The 24667-nt window shown below is 47.8% G+C and overlaps 1 protein-coding gene across 1 annotated transcript in view; it reads left to right on the top strand.

Moving 5' to 3' along the window:
• Positions 1-24667, top strand: part of LOC119437579 (zinc finger protein ZXDC) — a 67103-nt gene that overhangs the window by 23830 nt on the left and 18606 nt on the right. The window contains exons 5-8 of the mRNA XM_049660728.1: positions 1253-1431; positions 11676-11859; positions 14866-15046; positions 16264-16470. Coding sequence (XP_049516685.1) covers positions 1253-1431; positions 11676-11859; positions 14866-15046; positions 16264-16470 — 751 coding nt within the window. The remainder of the gene's footprint in view (positions 1-1252; positions 1432-11675; positions 11860-14865; positions 15047-16263; positions 16471-24667) is intronic.

Raw genomic sequence — 24667 nt, 5'->3', positions numbered from 1 at the left:
ATGACTGCCAACACTAGATGCAGGAACACAATACGCATCAAGGCACCCACTATCTCGGCTCTTCCTTTGCACTTGCCACAGATTACGTCCAAGGTACGGCACGTGGCCCGTGTATGCACAGCCATGTGTAGCCATGGCATGGGTGGAGGAGGAGACGTGTGTGCTAGGGGGAGAGGGCTCCCCTCTCACAGTGCAGGCTTAATGACGTTACTGCGCGTTCACCCTGTGCCACTCCTCGTGGTCACACATAACTAAGCCTCTCTCTCCCTTGTTTTCGTACGACTATTATGCCATTTTGAGTTATACAAATTTTGTATTTTGGATGCATTAACAAAACTAATGTGACCCAGCGACATATCTTGCCGCAATTGCCAAACTTTGCCGGCCAAAGAAATGCACAGCTCACTGCTGTCAAAGTATGCACGAAACACGTGCCGGCGATTCAGATCTGTGTCAGCCAATAGGAGTGCTTCCTGCGTCGATGTGGCAGCACTGAAAAATTCCGACGCTAGTTTTGAAATTTTTCGTTCGCTTCTTTTGCTTTTATTTCTGCATGGTGAAATACAGTGCTGTGGCTATCTGAAGCGAAGATCTTTCCTCTTTACGATGGTTCCAAAATGGCGGCGCTGCATCAAGAGAAGTCACGCGCTCTGCATTGTGATGGCACCTCCAGACGACTGATTTGCTATCCAATTTTTGTGTACAGCGCAATAGAGAAGTGCAATTTTCTCAACTTCTACGCCACTTTCTTTCTAATATTGTCCGCACGAGATAAAGGAACAACCGAGGACTACGAAGAAAAAAATAAATAAATCGTAAGTTTTGATTAGTCAACCAGAGTGGTAGGCAGTGGAACAGAGTGGTAGGTGGCAAACTGGAGTGGCAGGAATAATTTCCACTGTTGCCCACCGTGGGGAGAAACCTGCTTCCATTGCTCCAAAACACGAGTGAACTGCGCCGACAGGCGTAGGCGACTATCGCACTGTCGGCTCGTGCTTCGGAGGGATGGAAGAGAGATGGGAGAGTCTCCTAGACATCTAGTAGCCAGATTTAATTGTTATACCTAATAACGTGGCATGGAAACATTGTACTAGTAAGCTGTTTATTTTACCATAGAATACACGCAAAAGTTGACGGGGGATTGTTACATTTGAGTATTGTTAATACCGGTAATGTTATAAGTAGGTTTGACTGTAGTCATCCATCATTTGTCCAAACCACATGTAGTGGATGTATGTGTATGTGTGTGCAGTGCGATGTGGCAGGCTGCGGCCAACACTTTACGACGGTGTACAACCTGCGGGCGCACATGAAGCTACATGGCCGGCCCACGTTTGGGTGCCTGTCACCCGGCTGCTCACAGGTGTTTGGCACCCGGCGCAAAATGGAGCTGCACCTGCGAGAGCACCAGGAGCTGGATGCACCCTATAGGTGGGTGTATTTGGATCCCTAGTCTACTTAGGATGTGCAACAAAATTCTGTAAAGGAAACAAAGCAAAAGTACAGTTAGACAGCATACTCATCACTAAGCACGTACGTGGTTTTACATGAGGCAAGGAATAACAATACAAGAAATTTTTAGATTGCATTGGCTTCATTATTATTATGACTGTTATTATTATGATTAGGGGTGCATAAATATTTGAAATTCCAAATATGAATCGAATAGTTTCTGCTGTATGATTCATATTTGAATAGAGAATTCATGAATCAAAGTTTTTGGATTGTTTACATTCGAATACTGTGAGGGACAACAGCATCCTACAGGGATTGGTGCAATTTCCGAATAATTCTTCTGCACGGGAATATAGACCAGTTTCTGGGCGAATGCTTGTGGAGTGAACCGCCTCCTGCAGAATAGTTTCCACTTTTTAAATAAACATTCATTGCTTCAGGCAGCTTTGGTTGGCAGTGCAACAATCTATGTGGGAAGTAAGAGAAGTGGCAGCCACTTTTGGAGATACCTATGTAGAAAGTTGCTAGGTTGTCACGCTGCTAACCAAAGATGCAACATTACCAACATGCCCATTCAGCCACCCTTGCTTTAGGCAGCCTACGAATTTGTTGTCTCGATATAGCCAAAGCAATTTATTATTTGGCCAGTCTTTCATGTTTGGATTCCTTAAAAACAATTCATAGTCAACGAGCACTATACACTCGAACGTTTTTATGATGAAATGAGATACAGTTAAACCTGGATATAACGAAATAGACAAATTCCCGAAAAACTTCGTTATAAAGAGGATTTCGTTATATGCAGGTTAGGCACGAAAATATGAAAAATAAACGTTTATCGTATTTACTCGATTCTAACGCGCCCTCAATTGTAACGCGCACCCGTTTTCCGTTTTAATCGAAGCACTCATCCTCGGAATGTCACACCAGGTACCGGATGCGTGGACGCGTGTCGTTTCGCACAAGCGCGAGGCATCGGAAACGAAGAGCGAGCGTCACGATGGCGTCGTAGCGTCGTATAGTGTTACAGTAGAACCCCGCTGTTACGTTCCCGGGGGCTGCGTTTTCGCGGCTGTTATGTCGTTTTCGACCGATCCCGGCACAGCTCCCTTAGAACTCAATGCATTGGTAACCCCGCTGTTGCGTCTCAACTGTGGGACCGTTCCCGCATCATAAGTTGCAAACTGCCACCCCGCGCCGGCCCGAGCGGCCATTTTGACTTTTCATCTCGCTTGGCTTGGTGGCTTGACGATGGCATTAGCCGCCCAAAGTGCCGGGGGCGACAACCATGACGTATTTTCGGTTTCCGCCAGCAAAAGTATGGTCCTTGAGATCCGTATTTGCTATATAAAGATGGTGTCCATGACGCGTTGTGGCCCTAAAATTGGTTTTGGCTCATAGATATTCCGTATATAAGGCTACGGCCACGCTAGCGGCAAAAAACGCGCCCGTCATGCAGCGAGCGGCAAGTTGCCGCGCGGCAGCGCGATTAGATCTCCCGCGCTCTCAGAACGGGTGAGCAACACCGCGAGCGCTCCTTGTTTCATGCGAGAGACGACGATCGTCGATTGCAAACTCGGCGCCGACCGGCGGCGTTCCGGTTGTGATGGCCCCGTGACGTCACCCTCGTCGCTCTTGATTGGTTCTTCATCTCGCGGCACGCGGCATTTGCCGCAGAACCCATTTCGCCCGGCACTCCGCAAGACCCCCAATTCCTGCTGCTTTTGCCGCGTGCGGCATGACATGTTGCCGCGCGTTTCTTACGTGCGTTTTTGCTGCGTGTTTTTGCTGCTAGCGTTGCCGTACCCTAAGGTCCTAGGGCGATAACGCAGTCGCCGCGCGCCGTATGCTGTATGTGTGAGTGAAAACGTGCGAGGGGAGCCTACGACCGCGTCTAAATCTCTCGCGCGCAAGAAAAGCAGGGAGGAAGCTTGCCTTCTTCCGTTGCGCTCGAGGCACCGGCGAGGGAGCGGGGCGGCGCGCGGTCGCGCAGGCCGTATCTTGAAAGCGATCTGCGTTGAGGCAGAGTCTAGCAGTGTAGGTGCGTCGGTGGCTCGTAGCTTTCTGCGTGCTGTGTGTTCTCGGTGCTCAGTTTGCGTTGAAGCGATAGACAACAGCACGAAGGTCACTTCGCTCGCTTCTCCAGCGGCGCTTCCACACGCTGCCAGCGTTTGACAGCGCGTCCGCGCTCATCGAGTCTGATGTGCCACAGCGTGTACCAGCGCGTCGGCAACATCAGCTGGAAAAGGAGAGAGTGCCGGCTTGGCTGGCTAGGCCAGCTGCAGCAAGCGGCAGGATCAGATTTGAATGAAGGGAGGGGGAAAGGTCACGCCCGCGGCGGCAAGATCGCCTGGTCGAGGGATGCATGGCCGCCTCGCACACGCATGCACACGTGCGCTCGCTTCGTATTCTATCGCGGCGGAGAAGGTGCTTCCGGTGGCTGCTCGCGAAAAAATGACTAAATTTGGGGTGAAATCTCTAGGTGGTCGGAGGGGAAAATGCGTTATATCGAGGGGGTCTCCCGCTGCCACTTTATTACGTAGAGGTCTCAAATACATGTGCTTCTATGGAGTAACGGCGGGGAATCGAAAAACTTTGTTATGTCCAGGAATTCGTTATATGGAGGTTCGTTATAAGCAGGTTTAACTGTATAACGAAATAATGGATATAACAAAGTAAATGCAATTTCCTTTGAAATCGCCATAGAGATTATGTAATTAAACCTAGTTTAGCCAATTAAAATTGCCCTGTCAATAGATTTTATCAACTACATTAGTGACCAAAACCAATCCAGACCGATAGCCAACCGTCAGCATCACCACGCTGCGAAACCCCAACGACACAGCATGGAAAAATTGCTTCCGAGCAAAGCGCAAAATGCAGACTCACGCAGCTCAAGATCGCAGAGACCGAGCGCAAGACACTGCTGGTTCTTCAGAAGGAGGCTAAAAGTACAGGGGCCAAGTTTTGGGCATATGTGTCATCCCTCGACAACAGACCAACAGAGCCCATGCTATGAGACTCAGTAACCGGTGGGAAGGCTGACGGCCTGCACAGCCTGCTATCTTACCATATGGAACAGCTGTATGGAATGGCACTCGCGCTACAGGTGACCAATTGCACTCCCATACCCAACAGTGGCGCGGGAATTGCACCAGATCACCTGGACTTGAAGGTGTCACGGCTGGCTGTGCATAAGGCAGTGGGTCGCATCAGCGTGCGTGCCCCCCACGATTTCGGTGTCATCCCTGCCGGCATTGTGAAAACCCTAGGCGCAGAATCAAGAGAGCAGCTAGCACAAAGAATTTCACTAGCACCCTCAAAGGTGACTCAGTCCCAGAAGATTGGCTTCGTAGCACGGTGACACTGATTCCGAAGAGAGGGCTTTGCGACTACCGACCTGTCTAGGTCACGTGTGTGTTCAGTGCAGTCCAGTTAGTCGAATCTCGATAATTCGATCTCGATGGGGCCCGAAAATTTGTTCGATTTAAAAGAAGTTCAAATTAAAAGAAGGATTTATTCTTGAAGTATTCGTGCACCATAGCACGATGCATGAACGGTGCGAGTCGTGAAATACTGTGGCGCGCAAGCACACAGCGAGTGAGGACCACGAAACTGCGAACGCTCGTTCCCCATAACAGCAGAAAACGAAGCTTTAGGGAGCGGGCTAAGCTGGCGCTGGGCTGGCAGGGCCAACAGCACCAGCATGCACATGCAGAGACTGTCGAAGGTGGGGGAGGATGGTGGGAGGGAAGTGGATTTGGCCTTGGCAACTTGGCGCTGAGCTGTGCTCCCTCAAGGGTTGCAGAAGATAGCGCTAACCTTTCCTTTTCTCATACCAAACCACTTTTCCTTCCTCGGCAACTCTGCCCCTTCGGTGGCTCCCCTCGCCTTCCCTCTCAACTCCCTCGTAATTTCCTCACCTTCGAGTGTCTCCATGCGCGCCTGCCTAGCCCACTCCCTGAAGTTCCCTTTTCTGCCGTTATCGGGAAGTGAGCGCTGGCAGTTTCATTGGCCGGACTGGCCCTCCGCCGCTGCTTCCCTCTACGCCGCAACCGCAACATTTAATGTCAGCAGGTGACCAGAAAATAGAGGGAGCAGAAAGGAGAAGGGTTCATTTTCTCCCTGTGGCTGAGACGTAGGTATGCACACGCGTGTTCTGGGGCGACGCAGAAACGGCGACATTGCTCTTTGAGAGAGGGTGAAATTTGCGACGCATTTTTGTTTGTTTTTTTATTCTTCACGCGCGGCGTTGAGGGGAGTCTCATAAGCTTTTTCTCTACAGCGGGGGCGGAGCAATGCTGGTCTGAGGTGCCGCCGCGTGATTTGCCGTGCTGCTAAGAGCATTGTCGGAGCACGGTATGTTCGAATTAACCATCGCAAATGCTTGCGTGTTCGAATTAACGGGCGTTTTTGGCCATTGGAATACTCATAACTTTGACGGGATCACAGCGTCAGTTCGAATAAACGGGAAGTTCGAATTAAGCGTGTTTGAATTAATGAGATTCAACTGTATAATGATATCAAGAAGAATGCAAAATGTGATCGTTCTAACCGATCATCGCTATATCTGTACTGCCGTAAAAAAAAGTTGCCAAACATGCCTTTGTATCTCCGAAACCAAATTTGCCACTTGCACTAAATTATAGACGTAGTATAAAGTAGACTGTGACAAATAAATTGCTTATTTACACCTCTATATGGTGTATCAAGTGCTAGGCATTCTGAAATAGTCAGAAATCTGTAATTGCTTTCACAGGAGTTTCAGGTTCACAATTGTGGTGTGCATTATGTCCAGCTGCTGTGTGAACACCATCAGCAATAATTTAGTGTGCATAAAATCAATGAGCGACTCGATCGACGACAGTGCACTTTGCTTGAACATCAGAGTCGGTATCAGTTGACGGACATAATCAGCCTTGCATGCATTGAATGCAACTGCATTGGAACCAATGGACCACATGCGTGACACTCGCGCAGGTCGTTTATTCTTTCGCAGCCGACGGTCATTTCTGTTCTAAGAACAGTGCTGCTCTTCGAAACAGGAACCGCTGGGGATGGCGCACTTCCACTGCAGTGCCCAAGATGTATGGACACTTTAGAGACAAGCGTATGTAACGAGAGGCCAAACAGCCGCCTCAGCACATGCATGTTGCTCAGCGGCATACAGGCGCGTTCTTGTGGGCACTGCCGGAGGTGGCGGCATTCCCGTTGCAATGTGGGAGATGCACAGTTTACGCAGTCGAGCATGTAATGGAAGAAACCTAGCGGCAACCTTGCATGTGAGTTTGGTTCTCTGTGTCCGGGGTTAGTAGTTCGTGGGGCACCGGGCCAGCTTCACCGAGGTGTGAACCTCGAGCAAGAGTGGCGTCACTGGCACTGTGCCAAAACAGTTTTACTGTGCATACTTTCTTGTAGTCGTCTAATACTTTGCTATGGCTATCAATGCTTCACCTTTGGGGTAAACTTTTTTACTCGTAGAAGCAATACTAGAAACAATGAATAATGTATACTAAAATTTTGAACGTCGTACCAGATATTGCTCAATTTCTCTCACATGATGCGCGCACAATGCTGCACGTTTTCCACAAACATGGCTGCTGCGAACTGGTTGTTGTCCGTCACCTTGCTTTCATGTTATTTTAAAGTGAACCTTGCGGCTTCCGATCAGTTTTGCCGCTGCATTGGTCGGACTGTGTGGAGAGTGGTCCGCTCATAGCGTTGTCTGATTGTCAGCTGCGGTGCCGGAGTGGAAGTGAGGGCCTCACAGGCTTTGCTTCGTATTGCCGATACAGTGAAACCCAGTTGAAATGATGCCTGTTTTAACAATATATTGGATATAGCAATGAGCAGTCGATGTGCCTTCAACTTTTGTATGTGTTCTATGGTAAAGTAAACCGCTTACTACAATGCTCCTGTGCTGCATTATTGGCAATAACAAATAAATCTGGCTACTGGGTGTGTGTGCCGAAATCCTCGAGATGAGAAAAGGAAAAATACGCCAGCTGCTTCGCCACACCTGCCTTTGTGCTGCGCACCCCACAGCAGAGAAGCCTTCATCACATAGGTGCCCCTCTCCCATCCACCCTCGTGCTGATGTCGGAAAGGTGGGTGTGGTGAAGCGTCTCGTGCTTTCTTTCCCTCTGGATTTTGCATTCTTTTCGTTTGCAGACACCCAGTAGCCATATTTAATTGTTAGAGCCAATAATGCGGCATGGGCGCATTGTACGTGGTTTATTTTCCAATAAAACATGCAAAGGTTCACAGTGTAGCACCTTCTCATTGTTACATCTGAGTATTGTTAAAACCAGGCTGGACTGCAATTCTTTCTCTCTAACAAAAATGGCTGAATGTTTTGTCCCCACTGCTTTTTTTCGTGCAACTCAGTTATAACAATGGGATTTTCTTAGCACTTGAGTATCAGTGGGTTCGACTCCGTCGTTGACACCATATCTTTGGTCACCAAGTCTCCAATTCAACAAAATTAATTTTTTTTTGTCATTGAAATTGGTTTTTGCGATAATTCATTGCGATAATCCATTTTTTCCGATAATTCGAAAATATTCACAGCCCCTTCCGTGTAAGAAAAATCAGTCGGCGACTGCACTTATTTACAATTTACATAAAAGGTTGAATTTCTCAATACAACGAAATTTCAATAATTAATGAAGTGCCGATTTTACCAAGGTTTAACTGTATACAGTCGAACCTCGTTAATTCAAACACGCTTAATTCGAACTGTCTGTTTATTCGAACTGACGCTCTGGTCCCGTCAAAGTTATGTGTATTTCAGTGGGTGAAAATGCACTGTAATTCGAACGCGAAAGCATTTGCGACGGTTAATTCGAACATACTGCGTACCGACAATGCTCTTAGCAGCGCGCCAAATAACACGGCGGCGCCTCCGACCGGCATTGCTCTGACACCGCCATAGAGCAAAAGCTTAGGAGAGACCCCTTCATGCAGCGGCGAAGGTCCAGTCCGGGCAACGAACTGCCCACGCCGGCAAACGCTCGCTTCCCGATAACAGCAGAAAATGAAACTTCAGGGAGTGGCCTAAGCTGGTGCCGGGCTGGCTGGACCGGCGGCGGCGGCACCCACGCCGGCAAATGCTCGCTTCCCGATTACGGCAGAAAACGAAACTTCAAGGAGCGGGCTAATGTGCGCCAAGCCGGCGGTGCCGGCGGCCGCGCACGGAGACAGTCGAAGGTAAGGGAGCTGTGAGGGAGTTAAGACAGAGGGCGAGGGGAGCCACCGAAGCCACTGCCACCGAATCGGCGGAGTTGCCGAGGCCAAATCCGCTTTCCTGCTACCCTCCTCGCTCACTCACCTTCGACGATCTCCGCGCGCATGCGCCTGTCACCACGTCGGCGCCGTCCGCTTCCTAAAGTTTCGTTTTCTGCCGTTATCGGGAATCGAGTGTTGGCCGGCGTGGGCTCAACTCGCTATGCACTTGCGCGCCGTGAAATTTCACACCTCGCACCGTTCGTTCATCTTGCTATGGTGCTCGAATACTACAAAAATACGTCCTTCCGTTAATTCGAACAAATTTTCGGGCCCCTTCAAGTTCGAATTATCGAGATTAGACTGTATTTGGAACTGATCATTTGAAAGTATAGCACACCTTTTTTGGCCACTTGTGGGATTAAGGCAATTATTTTCTGGCGAATACGATATTTCAGACTCATCACTCAATTCACATCACTTTGTTTTCCTTTAAAGACCCCTTTTGGGGTGTTACATAAGCGGTGGGCTGTACAAAATGGAGGCATTTGCAGAAGTCGAAAATGTTGATGGACAGGTTATGGCAGCGATATGGTGGGGAAGGCCGTTCTAGTCAGTTGCTGTTCATGAAGTTAGTAACTAAGTACGGGCTCGTGGACACAAAACTTAAAGAGGGTGACCGATGCAATGGGATCTGCGTGGTGGGGGCGCGCAGATGTATGGTTCTTGTCTTAGGGGCGAATAAAAGAACTTGTGATCCAAAACAAAACTGGCAATGCGATGGCAAGCAGAAAGATTACACAAACCTGATTGCGATTTGAGAGATGCTATGCTAACGTCGTATGAGTATGAAGAGTGAATAAATCTGGTAGCCTGGTTTTGTACAGCTTTGATGGCATTTGTTAAATATGCTTGATGAGGGTTCCAGATGGCCGATGCGTATTCCAGTCTAGTTCTGATGAGGGAGATGTATGCTTGTAGTCTGACATGTTGAGGGGCTTTCAGCAGGTGACGTTTTAAGAAACCTAGTGTATTATTTGCTGATGATGTCAGGTTAGTCACGTGCAGACGCCAAGATAAATAATCAGAAATGGTGATACCTAAGTATTTGTAAGACTGGACGAGGTCAACAGGGGAGTTAGAAACGGTATATTCAAAAACAAAAGGGTTGCGACAGCGGTGAAAGGACATGTACTTGCATTTGTTAGGGTTGAGTGTCATCATCCACTGCGAACACCAGTTTAGCACGTGGTTTAGGTTTGCCTGAAGGGATTCTTGGTCAGAAGGGCTAGTTACTGAACGATAAATAACGCAATCATCAGTGAACAAGCGGATATGACAAGATACGCGCTGGGGTAATTCGTTAACGTAAATGAAGAATAACAAGGGACCGAGGACAGAACCTTGTGGGACGCCAGAGGTGACTGGGAGCAGGTTGGAGGATTGGTTACTAATGAAGACAGACTGAAAGCGATGCGTGAGGAATTCGTTAATCCACACGATGATGTTTGGATGTAGGTCCAACTGGGAAAGTTTAAGAAGCAAGCGTTGGTGAGGTACTTTATCGAACGCTTTAGTGAAGTCTAGGAAGATGGCATCAGTTTGTAGATTAATATCAAGGTTGGAGTGAATGTCATGTAAAAAAATGGCTAGTTGAGTCTCGCACGAAAAACCTTTACAAAAACCATGCTGTGACGAATGGAAGAAGTTATTGGAATCTAAGAATTGCATGATTTGGGAGTAAATGACATGTTCCATGATTTTGCAGGGAATACTTGTTAATGAAATGGGCCGATAATTAAGAGGTGAATCAGTATTGCCTGTTTTGTGCACGGGAACGACCTTCCCCACTTTCCAGTCGTCTCGAATGGTTCCTTCGGAGTGTGATTGTGAAAAACAATAAACAGAAAATACTGGAACAGGCTAGGTTAGCGTTTTTCGAAATTTTTGAATCGATGTTATCTATGTCGGCGGCACATGAATTTTTTAGTTTATCTATTATGCATGAAATTCCACTACTGCTGAACGTTATGGCTTCCATGGCGGTAGTAATAATAAGTGGTAATGTAAAACATGGTGCTTCAGATTCGGCAGTAAAAACTGATGAAAATTTGGTGTTAAAGGTGTCTGCACAGTCGGTATCAGCCATGATTTCACCAGTATTGTTAGTGAGGATGATAGCGCGTGCTTCGGGTTTATCACCTTCCAGAATTTCTTGGGGTTATCGACTATCATTTTTAGTAGCACTACTTCGTAAAATGAGCGCTTAGCACTTCCAATCGCGGCCAAGTATGTGTTCTCAGCTTCACAATACTTTTTCCATGCGGGGGGTTTGCGTGGCATTTAGCTGTACGAAATGCGTGTTTTTTCTTGTTTTCGAGCCTTTTTAGTGTCTTTGTGAACCAGGGTTTCTGATTAATCTTTCGTAAACTTCATGATGGGATGTATTTATTTGTTAGTTCAATAATTTTATGTTTGAAAAGGGGTCCAGTTCTCATTTACACTTCTGGAAAGATAGGCCAATTATTTGGACCTTTAAGCATCAAGTTTGAATGAGTGGTTGGTGGGTGTATTTGCGATCACCCTCAGGTCTTCTTAATGAACCATTTTGGAGGGAAGTGGCTAGAATAATGAAGTTACAAAATGCACCAATAGAACAGACAAGAACACCTCTAGCAACAAAAGCGGAAAATAGGTAGCTGCAATATTAAGAAAAGCAAATATGAAACATGGCGATAGTGCAGAAATGCACAATAAGAACAAATGTACTGCAAACATTGTTATGGAATCAAGCATTGAAGCATGCATACTTATATCAAGGTAAGTATAAATCAACCTGGATAAAAAACAAGGTACATGATGTAATGCGAGCTAGCGCTTTGCAGGAGTGGTCTGCGGTTTACTCATTTGGCAGGCAATTGATTCCATTGGCGGCATGTTTTTTGGCACGAGCGAATGGGAGCTGTGTTGTCAGGTTGTGGCCGTGATTCATGCAGATGTCCGCAAGCGGGCTGTGGCAAGGCATACTACTCGTCTAACACATTGGCCTCGCACCTGCGCGTTCACCAGCACCGGCCCGAGGAGCTGTGCTGTCCAGAGTGTGGGCGTGCATTTGGGCGTGCCTGCAAGTTGCGGCTGCACTTGAGGCAGCACACCGGCGAGCGGCCCTATGCGTGCCCCGTGAGTGCTGCTGCTTTTGTTTCATCAGGTGTAGCCGACATTTTCCATCTTTGAATAATGATATGTGCATGCATTTATTAACAAGTTTGGTTATTTTGACATGTTGGAACATCGCAATCACATTGTAAATGGTAGAAAATTAGACTAATAAGTCATTATACTAAAAGATTGTGTATTTGACTCATGTTAACTTGGAAAATTGAGTAATTCCCACTAGCTGTCCGTTCTCGCCAACCTGTGCTCACAACCTAAAAGGAATTTGACCTTGTGTCACTCAGCCCATTTGCTGTCAAGCTCAGGATTGGGGGTGCAAAAGAGTGCATCCTTGCTGTTGTCCACAAACAAGGCTGGCTTTCCCTCAAAGCTGAGAGACGTCCAGTGGCTAAGTGTGCTTTACAGGCAAAGTTTTGCCAGTAGCACGAAATTACCACAAAATTCAGCACAAAATCGGACAATATTGCTAGATTACATAGAAACAAACGCTAAGAACCCTGTTTTCTGTCGCACAGCCAGCAATATATTCAATTTGTTTTGAATATTTGTATCCTATCGAATATTCAAAAATTTTCCAATACCTGTTGCGAATTGAATACAAATACAAAAATATAATCGTGGCTAATATTAAAATTTTCAAATTTTCACACACCCCTATGGAGCATGTAGTTAAAAAAAGCTAAATTTTCTTGCCTTTTTGTCGGTGAACCTGGAATGCTTCATCTCACAAGTCGTGTGCAGCACTGTGGAAACTGCAGGACTCCTTAGCCAATAGGAAGGCAGAATGCCCCGTGAGATGCGTTCATCCATGCCGCGTCGTCTGCTCACCACCATTCGCGGTATACAAAGTGCATGCACAGGATCCTAACATTACGTTTTGCTGTAATGTATCATGTATCGAGCAAAAACAAAACACTCTAATCCTGCCAATAATCAGACAGTTATGCCTGGAACGATATTCGGCTCTGCATATTAGCTGTGTGCACCTCGTACCTTTGGCAGGGCTGCAAACGACTTGTGCGATAGAGCGTAACGTATGAATAGGGGCGATACTGTTAAAGTCACAACACGAAGAGGAGAACAGGACAAGAGTCCTTTGCATCCTTTGCGCTCATGATGCAAGTTTACCAACTTGCATCCATCGTTCTGCAGGGTACTTCCTCAGTAACAATGTTTTTCTTTTGGGGGGGGGGGGGGGGGGTTGGGGGAGCAATGCTCCAAATGCTTTTCTGGTGGGGGCCACATATACAGTAAAACCTGATTACTCTGGATTTCACGAGACAGAAAAAAATGTCTGAATTAACCGAATGTTGAATTATTAAGGGAATCAAGGGAACAATAAAGAAATGCTTACTAAATCAGCAAGCATTTACTTGCTAAATGAATAAACTAATTCTGTTTCTGTTTAGCGCAAAAGCAGTGCAGAAGCTGCAATTCTTGTCATCTCATGGTAGGTTAGTGCACGCAGCAGCGAAGGCCTCGGGCTTCCTTCACAGTACAGCGCAAGACCTGCATCTTCATCCGAGACATGCTTTTCAATGCCGCGTGTACATCCCAATGATTTCTTCACCAGTGAGCTGGTTGTCAACAGAGCGTCCGTCTATTGGGATGTAGCCAGCGAGTTTAATGCCAGCATGCGGGCCGCACTATAATCACTCTTGATCCTCGACAGCTTCCGCCGTGTTTGTGAGATTGCATGTGCATTGCACCAAGCCAAAAGGGAACTATAGTACTGTTTGCCGCAGCTGCTGTGGATGAAACCAAGGTTGCTATTGATGCAGTCATGGATGGCAACCATGCATTTCTGAGACGCATTGCTCAGTGGCGTTACACAGCTAAGCACGAGGTTGCGGGATCGAATCCCACGCATTGGGTGCACCTTAGGGTGGTCAAAATGAACTACAGCGTGCCTCGTCATCAGATTCTGGTTTGGCTTGTAAAACCCGAGAATGGTAATTTTTTACGCATTTCTGAGGGCATGTGGTCAATGTGCACCGAGTGAAAACGAAACTACTGCTTAAATGCGATCATGGATGGCGACCATGCATTTCTGAAGGCAGGCAGCAGATTCATGTCAAAGCAGTGCTGTTTGCTGCAACTGCTGTGAACGAAAGCACTATCGACGCGATCATGATAGATGGGGACTATGCAGTTCTAAAGACACGGGGCAAATGAAGCATTCCGGCGTTCCTGTTGTTCCCATATGGTTTTCCCTGATGACCATGGAGATGCCAACTCCACCGCATTTCGGTTGGACGCTAATAATGCATACAGCCTGCCGACCAGAGGACAAGTCCGAATTATCCAATTTTTTGGATTAGCAAAAGTCAAATTAACGAGCTTTTACTTTATTAGCCACTTGTCATGGCAGACAGGCTCCCAAGAAAGGGGAGAGGCTTGCAGAAAAACTTGTTCAGGACCAACATGTATTGGGGCTGGAAAGTGTTTAGCAGGCTAACTGACAGTGATACAATGTGGGGAGATAGTAGAAGAACCATGTGTGGGATGTCATTTTCCGCTGCGGTTTGGCTGGATGACATATGACAGTTTGACTCTAGCAGCTTAAAACAACAAGCATCAACACTAATGACATTTCAAGATACTAAATTCTGTAACAAAAAAACCAAAATGAATGCAGTAGGTGATCAGAAATGTTGGTGAATATTGTGCAAGGTTAAGCACTGAAACACATGGGCCAGTTGTGTGCCCAGCTTCCGCAAGCTTGTGTGAGGCAAGAAAAGAAGTACTAATAGTTTAAAATTCTCGCTTGGAAAACTGGACCAAAGTACATAATGGCCAGCCAAGACAGTAGTATCTTGACTGTGATGCCTTTTTTTTTGTGTTTTGGCTGCATGGACTTTAGCAGAAGACATATTCTGCAGTTTATGGGTGCAATGTGACCTTTTGAAGCAACAGTTTTCAACAGTCTGAGCAGCCACTTTTTGGCCATGTGTCTCCTGCATTGTTGCCACGAGTGCTGTTGTGCACAAGTGTCTGTTGCCTGCTGTGCAGGCATGCTCCTGGACCTTTGCCAGTGCCAGCAAGCTGACGCGACACATGCGCAAGCACACCGGGGACCGGCGCTATGTGTGCCCCGAGCTCGGCTGCGGCAAGGCGTTCATGCGGCCAGAGCACCTGCGCGGTCACTCGGTTGTCCACTCCGGCGGCCGCCCTTTTGCCTGCACACATCCAGGTGAGATGCGTTCAACTCGCAGTTCATTAGAGAAGAAATGCATTCTTCTGCACAGTATAGGCGGTCACATGAAAGCGTTGTATCACATTTGTGTCATTGATTGATGCATGGTGCCTTAACCCTCCACTGTCTAGCTTACAGGCATTTCTGGCTGCCTGTTCCAGAGGAGCAGGGCTGACATGTCTATGCTGTGTGTGTGTGTGTGACCCTCTGTCGATTCATTCTGGCAAGCAGTGGTGTCTAACTTGACATCTAAGAAGGCGTATTGTGACATGGTTGCACCCCCCCCCCCCCCCCCTCTGGATGTCCAAATTTTGATGCTAAAGTAAATGGAATAGTGTCTGTGCGAAATTTAAAAATAATAAAGAAAATAAAGAAAAACATTACTAAATAGATCAAAACACTTTCTTTGTTTTAAATATGTCTCTTGATCATCAGAGAGGCTTACCCTACTGACTCATATGTTTGTACGCAAGTGTCAAAATCGTTTCAGAGTCCCTTTAAGGCTCGATGCCCCGGCGCAGTGTCTACCGGCCTTCACCACAATTATAAATCTGGTAAACTGTGCTCGCTTGATTCTACTCCATCCCGCAGCTCCTCGTAGAAATAATCAAATATAGTCTGCTCACTAGACAGCAAAGTAGTCTTTATTGTTTCAGACTTTGATGCTGCATCCATGAGGCTCTCTTTGTAGTCTACGTCAGGATTGGAACAGGACTGCAAGTGAAGACTACAAAGTAGCTGTCAATGCTAAGATGTGGGGGCACACCAGTTTCATGTGACTGGGACTAGTATGTACTGCCCTATGGCTGTGGCGCCGAGTACGAGGCCACAGGTTCAATGCCCAGCCACATTCTGGCTGGTGTGGACTGCTCGTGTAAGCACCTTTTGGGTGCATGTTAAAGAACTACGAGTGGTCACAGTGGAGCATCCCTCATCAGCGTTGCTTCTCTGGCTCTCGAGCCACATGCCTCATAGTGGTACACCCACGGGAGTGTTTACCTAAATACACCTGTGGCACTTTCTGCTCACTCAGGCTTACGGGTCCGCCCGAGTGAGTCTACATTAACCTCATCACATATTTGTTGTAGGGTAATAGATGGCCTCTGATTTTTGCCATGGTACAGTTGACTTTCGACCCTGACGAGATTGACGATTATTTGGCAGCATGCGTTCAAGCGATTTTTCTGGCTCTGACGAGGGGGGCTCATATGCAGGATGTTCATCACGGTTTGCGGCCAAGTCAAGCCTCTACGTGCACCTGAAGAAGCATGCCCAGGGCAGCAGTGCAGATCCACCACTGCAGCAGCCAAAGCAGCAGCGGTTGGTGTATGGATGCCCCGTGGGGAGCTGCTCCCGCCGGTTCTCCTCTCGCACAGCTTTGCGGCAGCACTTCGAGCGCTCCCACTCACTGCTTGTCCTCGGTGAGTAAGTTTGCCATGCTTGTTCGCATTACTTGCATTACAAACACGGTTAGTTGCCCCTATGCTTTATTTGCTTGTGTGAACTTTTAGCACAACAAAAAATTTACACAGAGCAGACTGTTTGAAGTAGTGCACTGCCTGGCCGTTGTCCTTGTTGCACTGAAAGCTAATGCATAAAACTTGGCCAACAATGTTATTCTCAGCTGGCTTTATATCGCTTTCGCATAGAAAGCATCCTAGTTTATTCTGTAGTCTGTGTGTACTGCATCACTTTTACATACCTGCCAAGTCTCCCCGATTTTGACCATTTCTTCCAGTTGTACGGTTGACAGGAAAATCTCCCAGATATTGCAGGTGGGGCCCTTTCCTATCTGCGTCGTGCACTTTGTCTGGCCACGGCAAAAAGAATCCAACCCAATTCAATCCATTTGGAAGTCCATCGCACATAGTGTTGTGGAAAGTACAGTGGAACCCCGATTATACGACTTTGAGAGGACCATGCAAAACTGTCATATACAGTATTTATTCAAATCTAACGCGCGCTTTTTTTCCTATAAAACGGGTCCCAAAATCGCGTGCGCGTTAGGATCGAGTACGACCCTAAATCTGTGTTACCATATCGCCATCGGCATTTCAAAATGGCCGCCTTGTACACGCTTTGAGCCTAGCTGCCATAGCTTCCTCCATGTGCTGTAGTACGTGTGCTTAGGCTTTACCCTCTGTCTTGCCGTTTTCGGCATTTGCTCTATCAGCAGGAAGTGCCGAGTTCATCATGGTGCCGCATTTAACCACCTCAGATATTTTTTTAACATTTTAAGTAAACGCGCATCGAGTTCAAAATGCCGTCACGATCAACGATGCCAAACGCTGCAGCGCTACCCGCCGCGGGCGCGCCATAAATTTAAAAAAACAATTCCGTCCTCCTCTCCTGGCCTTTCTGGTATCCCCAGCGGTCATCACGATGTCAGCAGAGTGCACCTGGTGATGTCAACAGCGGTTACGACGCCCATTGGTCGAACAAGGACCTACGACTTCCAGTTTGTCTGCTAGCTGCTCTTCCTCGTCACCGTGTTGATCGCTTGTGCGCCCTTGCGAATCGGTAATTACAGCCCGCAACGCAAGTGCCAAATCACTCGCATTCGTCTATTGGCCCGTTGATTGTGCTGTGAGTGGTGCGCCGGCCGAACTGCTGTCTACTTTGGACACCTCTCGCGCGGCAGATGTTCTACGGCACTGGAGGCCGGCTTGCCGTTGGTATATTTATCGATAGTGTGGACGTGCCTTGACTGGAAATGGACAGCGCATTGGCAATGACGTATGTCATGGGACATTTGGAGGAGCACTCGGCGAGGAGGAGAGGCTAGCCGACGTGGAGAGTAGCGAAGGAAAGAGCGAAACGAGCGAGGGCCGTGTGAACGCATGTAACTCCGCTATTACGGCACCATTTCGAAAAATTCTCGCGGCTACATGTTCGTTGTAGACTCGTGCACAACTGCAACACCACAACTAAATTTCTACCTCTGGGTGGTTTAGGGGCCCTTTAAAAGGAAAGTGATCATGTGAGCGGAACGGAGGGAAATCGGGCCGCGTCACGGAAGTTCGGAGAAACCGAAACCTGCGTGCAGGACTGGCGCAAACAGGAGAGGATTTTCGCCAGCAAAGCAACGTGGAAGGGTTTCAGTGGCTCGAAGCAGGACGTATTCTGCGACGATTCACTTCGGCGATACGATCGCCTCGGCCCTATCTTGGAAGCGATCTGCGACGGGGAGTCCATACGTGCTGTGTTTTCGCCGCTTATCGTTCGCGTTGAAGCAAGAGGCGTGCTAGCGCGAAGGTCAATTCGCTAGCCGTTGCTGCCACACTTCATCACTCCAGCGTTTAGACAGCGAGTTTCCGCAGTTTCCGCGGTCATCGAGCGAGATGTGTTCATGCTTGCTTGTGCGTGCGTGACACCATGCTTGTTAATTTAATTAGTAAGCGAATGTTTATAAGTTTATACAGCCGATATAAAGTATTATCGTTACTTCATATAGCTGTCTACTAATTTGCTATCACAATCGATGCTTTGCCTTTAGGGCAAAACTGCGACATAAAAAAAAAAAATTCATTGCGACTTTAGTGCATTGGGAGTAAATGTTTTCTTTTTTTTCTTTTTTCCAAATGAGAGAGTTTTATTTCTGTATGAAAGCATGAGGTGCGCGGTACTGTAAAGTTTTTTTTTTCTGTCTTTTGGTCACGGAAAACGGGTGCGCGTTTACTATCGAGGGCGTGTTAGAATCGAGTAAATAAAGCAATCCGGGCGTTGCATAATCGAAAAACTAAGAATATCGGCAGTGATGCTCAGTCTTGCCCAAAAAATGGGTATAGACCGCCTGAATAAACTCGCGGCACGAAACTGCACTGCTTCCAAGGAAGGTAGATTAAGTTATTAAAAAATTACTGTATTTATTCGATTGTAATGCGAGCTTTTTCTTTTCATAATTTTCATTACCTGAACTCGATCCTCGCGTTACATTTGAATAATGGCAATATTTACCATTTTAAAACAAATATTCTAAATCCCGCGATTTTTAGCGTTACGTTGGCAACCTGTAACTTTACATCTCGATTTAATCCATGGACAAGTCGACCGAAGTCAGAACTTGTTTTTGGTTGGAATCGACGCTGTTTTCGCTGTGCTTGTCACTAGTTACGGTGCTGTTATACCCTACGGCCTTTTGCGGTTCGACTCTATTCATTCACAACGTTATGGCGACGCAGCGCATTCGGTATGACGGTCGCTTCGAGAGACGAGTAATTTTGATGGCCGTGGAGCTGGAACTGTCTGCTGCGGCTCGGTGTATCGACGTCAAGGAGTCGACGATTTGCGGATGGCGGGGTGGGGGGCCCCCCGCTGCAGTGGCAGGCCCACTGGAAATTTCGAGGCCTGGTACTGACCCCGAATGAAATGATTGTGCTCTCTTTTATGAAGTACAGTAAAACCTCGATAATTCGAAGGTCGCCGGACCGCGAAAATTCTTCGAATTAAGCGTATTTTCGAATTAACCGAAATGAATAATAAAAAAAAGAAAACAAGCAAGAACTTGCCGCAAAAAGAAATCACCTTTATTTTCCATGTCCGAGAAAAATTACTTAAAGTAATCACCGATGCAGGATTACTTGGCGCGCTGGTTCGCCGCCCCTAGTGCCATGCTCTCCAGCTGGCTCAAAAAACATAGCATACAAATATCACCCGCACTGCACTCAACAAAGTTGCGGACGATGTTCACGGAATCGATAACTGCCGCGAAAGCGGGCGTGGTGGTGCTTGACTCCAGAAATTTGGACTTGCTGGATATTCCGGACTTCAAAAATGCACCATCAGGGTTCCCATTGAGTTCATGCATTTTCGCACCCAATTTTTCGGACGAATTGAGACCCCAAAGTTCGATTTTGCGGACTAAATCGCTCTTTCCGAGCCGCGCTACCCAATCTAGGAGGCCGCCATGTTGGATTTTGCACTGGCTTGAATTCCAGTGGCTCACTGTATAGCCTCCAAGATTGGAACGCGCGCTATCAATAGAGAGCTCGCGCAATCCTCCAGTCTCGGAGGCCATGCCCGCTCTTCCTTGGCTGACAAAACGCTTCAGAGTACTGCACTTTTTCTTTTTTCTTAGTATATGCGCTCAGCACTATCGTAACCATTTATTGTGGGATGTTTTTTTTTTTTATTGCGACAGCAATTATATGGACACTTCAAGCGGATTTTCACCGTCGGCGTCGCCGCCCTGAGGATCCATACAAAGTCCAAAGGCGATAAAATCATCGCCGCGCGCCCGCCGTATGTGCGAGTGACAGCGCGCGGGGGACGCGCGCTTTCATGGAGAGCGAACGCACGGCGGAGCGTAAACGCGACTTCCTCCCTCGTGCGAAAGGCCGTGGGGGTATGAGAAGGAGGAAAGGGGGGGGGGGGGGGGCGACTTCTACTCTTCTAACAACTGACTACTTAGCGCCGGAGCGGTTTCTCGCGCGCACCGTATCTTGAAAGCGATCTCCAGACGGCTCTGACCTTTTGTATGCGCTGTTCAGTTGTTGAAGCGATGACCGCATGAACCTTCGCTCGCTGCGGGCTGCGGCGGCCGCGCTCGCTCGTGCGCGCTGACACCACGCGTGTTAATTCAGTGAGTTTTTTTTTTTTCCCCTCAAGTTTCGGTTCCTATTTTGAACGTGGCATGTACACTGAGCAGGTGTCTCGGAGACCCATGTCTCGGTGATCGGCGCTATCTCCTGTACCTTCGCGAGAGCTAAGCGGTGCGAAGCTCGTTTCTTGGATCTCCATGGCGAACTCCGTTGGCGGAGATCGCCAACGCGGTGACGTTCGTGTCGACTGTACACGGAGACGATGTCATTGCTGCGCAAATCCAAGCAAGTCGATCCCCTCCAAGCGTAGTATGAGGCAGGGCATTATTAGAGATTTTTTTTTAAGCCGCACTAATAACTTTTTTTTTCGGCCGAACGAGTTTTCCGGACTATTGTTCAGTCCCCACGAGCTCTGAAAATCGGTTGGCGACTGTACGGAGCGCCCTAACCTAACCGCCGCACGTTGCTACTAGCCGGAAACTTCGAATTATCCGAATAGAGCCGCGCGGGCCATTCAAATTATCCGGTAGAATTTGTATTGAGAATGACGGGACCGCTCAAATTCTTCAAATTAACCGAAATTTCGAATTAACCGAGTTCGAATTATCGAGGTTTTACTGTACTTAAATCTCAAACAACTCGACGGCACGGCAGATGACAATTCTCGGGCGATCACTTTTGCAGATAGTTTCGTTTTCCCCAGACTCAGCTCGTACCGGCACTACAGTGTACCGGCACCCTCGAAGTATACTGCTGACTTGGCGCTGATTGCGAGCTTAGGACAGCGCCAGAAACACTTGTCGGGGACGCTTTCTGTGCCGAGTAACGCAAAATTTCGCAACAGTGATCGTCCGAGAAGACGGCCCAAGGAAAGCTTCGTCTCCTCTTCAGACGATGATGAGGGAAGAGAATGTTTCCAAATTGCGATTCCTTGAATAAAGGTACCATTTCTTTTTCCGTTAATTTCGCATTACATTCGCGGTTTTAGTTTGTTTATTTCACGTGACTGGAAAGTTGCCCCTTGCGTTACAATCGTGGTCGCATTATAGTTGGGTAAATACGGTATTGCACACCCACTGTCAGCCGCCTGCAGCTTACGTGCCAGCCTGCGTCTGCTTAGAACTTTTTTTTTTTTTGCCATGAACAGTACCAGAGAGTACAAGGCGGGTCGGCGCAAAATTATGTCGTATAATTGAGGTAATTAATACATTATTTATATGGGGGTTTTGCTGGGACCAAACCAATTCATCATAAAATGCGGGTCGTCGCATAACCGGGGGACGTATAATCGAGGTTCCACTGCATAGTGCTCTCAAGCCGAAGGAGCAGCAAGAGTTTTACAGTGCTGTACGAGACTACTTCATCACAGCATGTGACTACATTCGCCTCGTATACCCACAGCGCCTATCACCATTACAGTGGGGGGGGGGGGGGGGGATAGGGGGTTTACAAACATAGGAAAATGAAAGAAGGTAAACATGACATGGGGTTTACATATAATTTGGAGTGCACTCATTTAGAGGCGTACACAGAGCGCACCATTATTTTGACATTCACTTTCAGAGGTAACCACCTGTGTCTGGCCCTGCCTACCTCCGGAAGTGAAAACCGAAGCATTGTCTAGTGCAGGCATATACAGTCGAATCCATTTATAACGAGACTGGTTTTAACAGTATGTCAGACATACTATATTGAAATTGCATTACTTCGAACTCCGAGGGGATTGGAAATTGATTGGAATAAAACAGTGTTCGAACTAAGGAGAATCCCTTTGAATATAGTGCCCGATCAATTGTGCCTTCGCCCCCTTTCCACCTCAGTACGGTGCACAGAACCAAAACCATCCCTGGGCTCGCATTGAAAAAGTCTCTTTCCTCCATCAGCATGCGACCTAGAAGAAGCCTAGGTTCTGCACAAAGTCTGAGTGTGATAAAATCGTGCCTCACGTGCCGTTAGCTGTGGGTGCAAGGCAAAGCGCGCGAGGGTGACTTGATGTGCGCTGTTCTCCGGCGTGCCCAATGTTGGAGGTCACGTGATCAAACGCGCTACAGAGTGGTGGGGGGCATAGGTGGGCGTTGGGTAACATGACCAAGTCTGGTATTTTGTAGCGATGCCTTTCCGATGCTAATGCCTTTTCGCGCTTGGTCAGTGGTGAGAGTGACGGTCCGCTCACATTATCAACGGGATCAGCTGGCCGTGAGCGGTGGATGATAAGACTAGTGTTGAATAAAGCATAACGCATCGCTACAAAATACCAGCCCAAGTGCGTGCTGGGGGAGCTCCTTACTGCTCTTTATAAGCAGGATGGAGGGCCATTCTGCTGGTTTGGCTTCAGCTCCCTGCGCATATTTTCTTGTCATTTTTATGGACATGCAACATTACGGTAGCTAGGGATGCATCGCACTTTCGCCTTTGGCTCGGGTTTGGCCAAAAGGTGTCCATGGGAGGGAGAAATATTGTTTGAAATATCCGTTGCCCGGTTTTTGGAGTTTGAATTCACTGGTCTTTTTTTCTATTCAAATACTTGGGACTTTGCCGGGACCAACATACCAGTTCAAGTTGTCCGTCAGTTCGAACTAAGAGATTTCGAATTATGGGAATTTCACTGTAACAATGAGCAGCTGATGCACTGTCAACTTTTGTGTGTGTTCTATGGTAAAATAAGCGGCTTACTGCAATGCTTCCATACCGCGGGATCGGCTATAACTACAGTGGAATCTCGATAGTTCGAACTTGAAGGGGCCCGAAAATTTTTTCGAATGAAAAGAAATTCGTGTTAAAAGGAGGACTTATTCTCGAAGTATTCGTGCCCCATAGCATGATGTACGAACAGTGCAAATTGTGAAATTTAGCGATGTGCAAGCACACAGTGAGCGAGGACCACGAAACTGCCCACGCCGGCCAACTCTCGATCCCCGATGACGGCAGAAAACGAAACTTTAGAAAGCGAGCTAAGCTGGCGCCAAGCCAGCAGGGCCGGCGGCACCGGCACAGCAACGAGCGCGTGCGGAGACCATCGAAAGTGTGGGAGGGCGGCAGGCAAGCGGATTCGGCCTCGGCGACTCTGCCGCTTCAGTGGCTTCCCTCGCCCTTCCTCGTAGCTCCCTCACCTTTGACTGCCTCTGCGTGCGCCCGCCGCTGTGCCGGCGCCACTGTTCCTGCCGACCTTTGCGCCAGCTTAGCCTGCTCCCTGAAGTTTCGTTTTTTGTCATTATCGGGGAGTGAGCGTTGGCCGGACTGGGCCTCTGCCGCTGCTTCCCTCTGCGCCGAAACCGCAGCGTTCAAGGTCGACGCATGACCAGATAATGAAGCAACAAAACGACAGACACCGACCAAAATAAAAGCTAAAAATAATAAAAACTGAGTAAAAGACGTTTCGGCTTCACTACGGAAGCCTTGTTCACAATGGGGTGAAGGAAAATTCGTTGCAGCTTATGTACTCTTGAGCACGTGACGCAAACAGCGTGTGTACGACTGGGGGAGGGTTCCCTCACTTCGATTGAGCGTGTGACGTGTTTTTTGTATCTCCAACGACTCTAGATAGAGACGTGATTTCAAGTTTCTTTCTTGGCCGATAATTCTTGACTTTTCCCAGTCAATCTTGTGGCCTGTTGCATCCGTATGTTCGGCAAGGGCATTCGAAACTATTCGTTTCTTCTCGACATCGTTCTGATGCTGCCGCAGTCTCTGTTTGAAGTTGCCCGATTCACCGATGTACGCGTAGTCGCAATCTGCGCAGGGTATCTTGTAGACCACGCCAGGAAACGATTCTCTCGGAAGCTTGTCCTTACCGCCCACGAGTGCGTGCCTCAGCTTACACACAGGCACGTGTGCAACCTCAACGTCATAAGTGCGCAGCACACGAGACAAGGCCTCGCTTATCTCAGGAATGTAGGGTATGGCAGCACGTTTTCTTGGTCGGGGATTAGCCGGTCGGACGGAATCAGATAGGCGGTGTTCCACAGCATTCAAAAAAGGAAGTGGGATAGCCGCTTGCCGAGAGATCGCCACGCACGTGGTCCAAGTCTGTGGTACGGCCTTCTGCTTCGGTGCAAATGCGGTTCGTACGGTTGAACAG

Source organism: Dermacentor silvarum, chromosome 1, assembly GCF_013339745.2.
Source record: "Dermacentor silvarum isolate Dsil-2018 chromosome 1, BIME_Dsil_1.4, whole genome shotgun sequence".
Lineage (NCBI taxonomy): Eukaryota > Metazoa > Arthropoda > Arachnida > Ixodida > Ixodidae > Dermacentor > Dermacentor silvarum.
The sequence above is the reverse complement of the archived record's forward strand: the minus strand, read 5'-3'. Positions and strand labels throughout refer to the sequence as shown.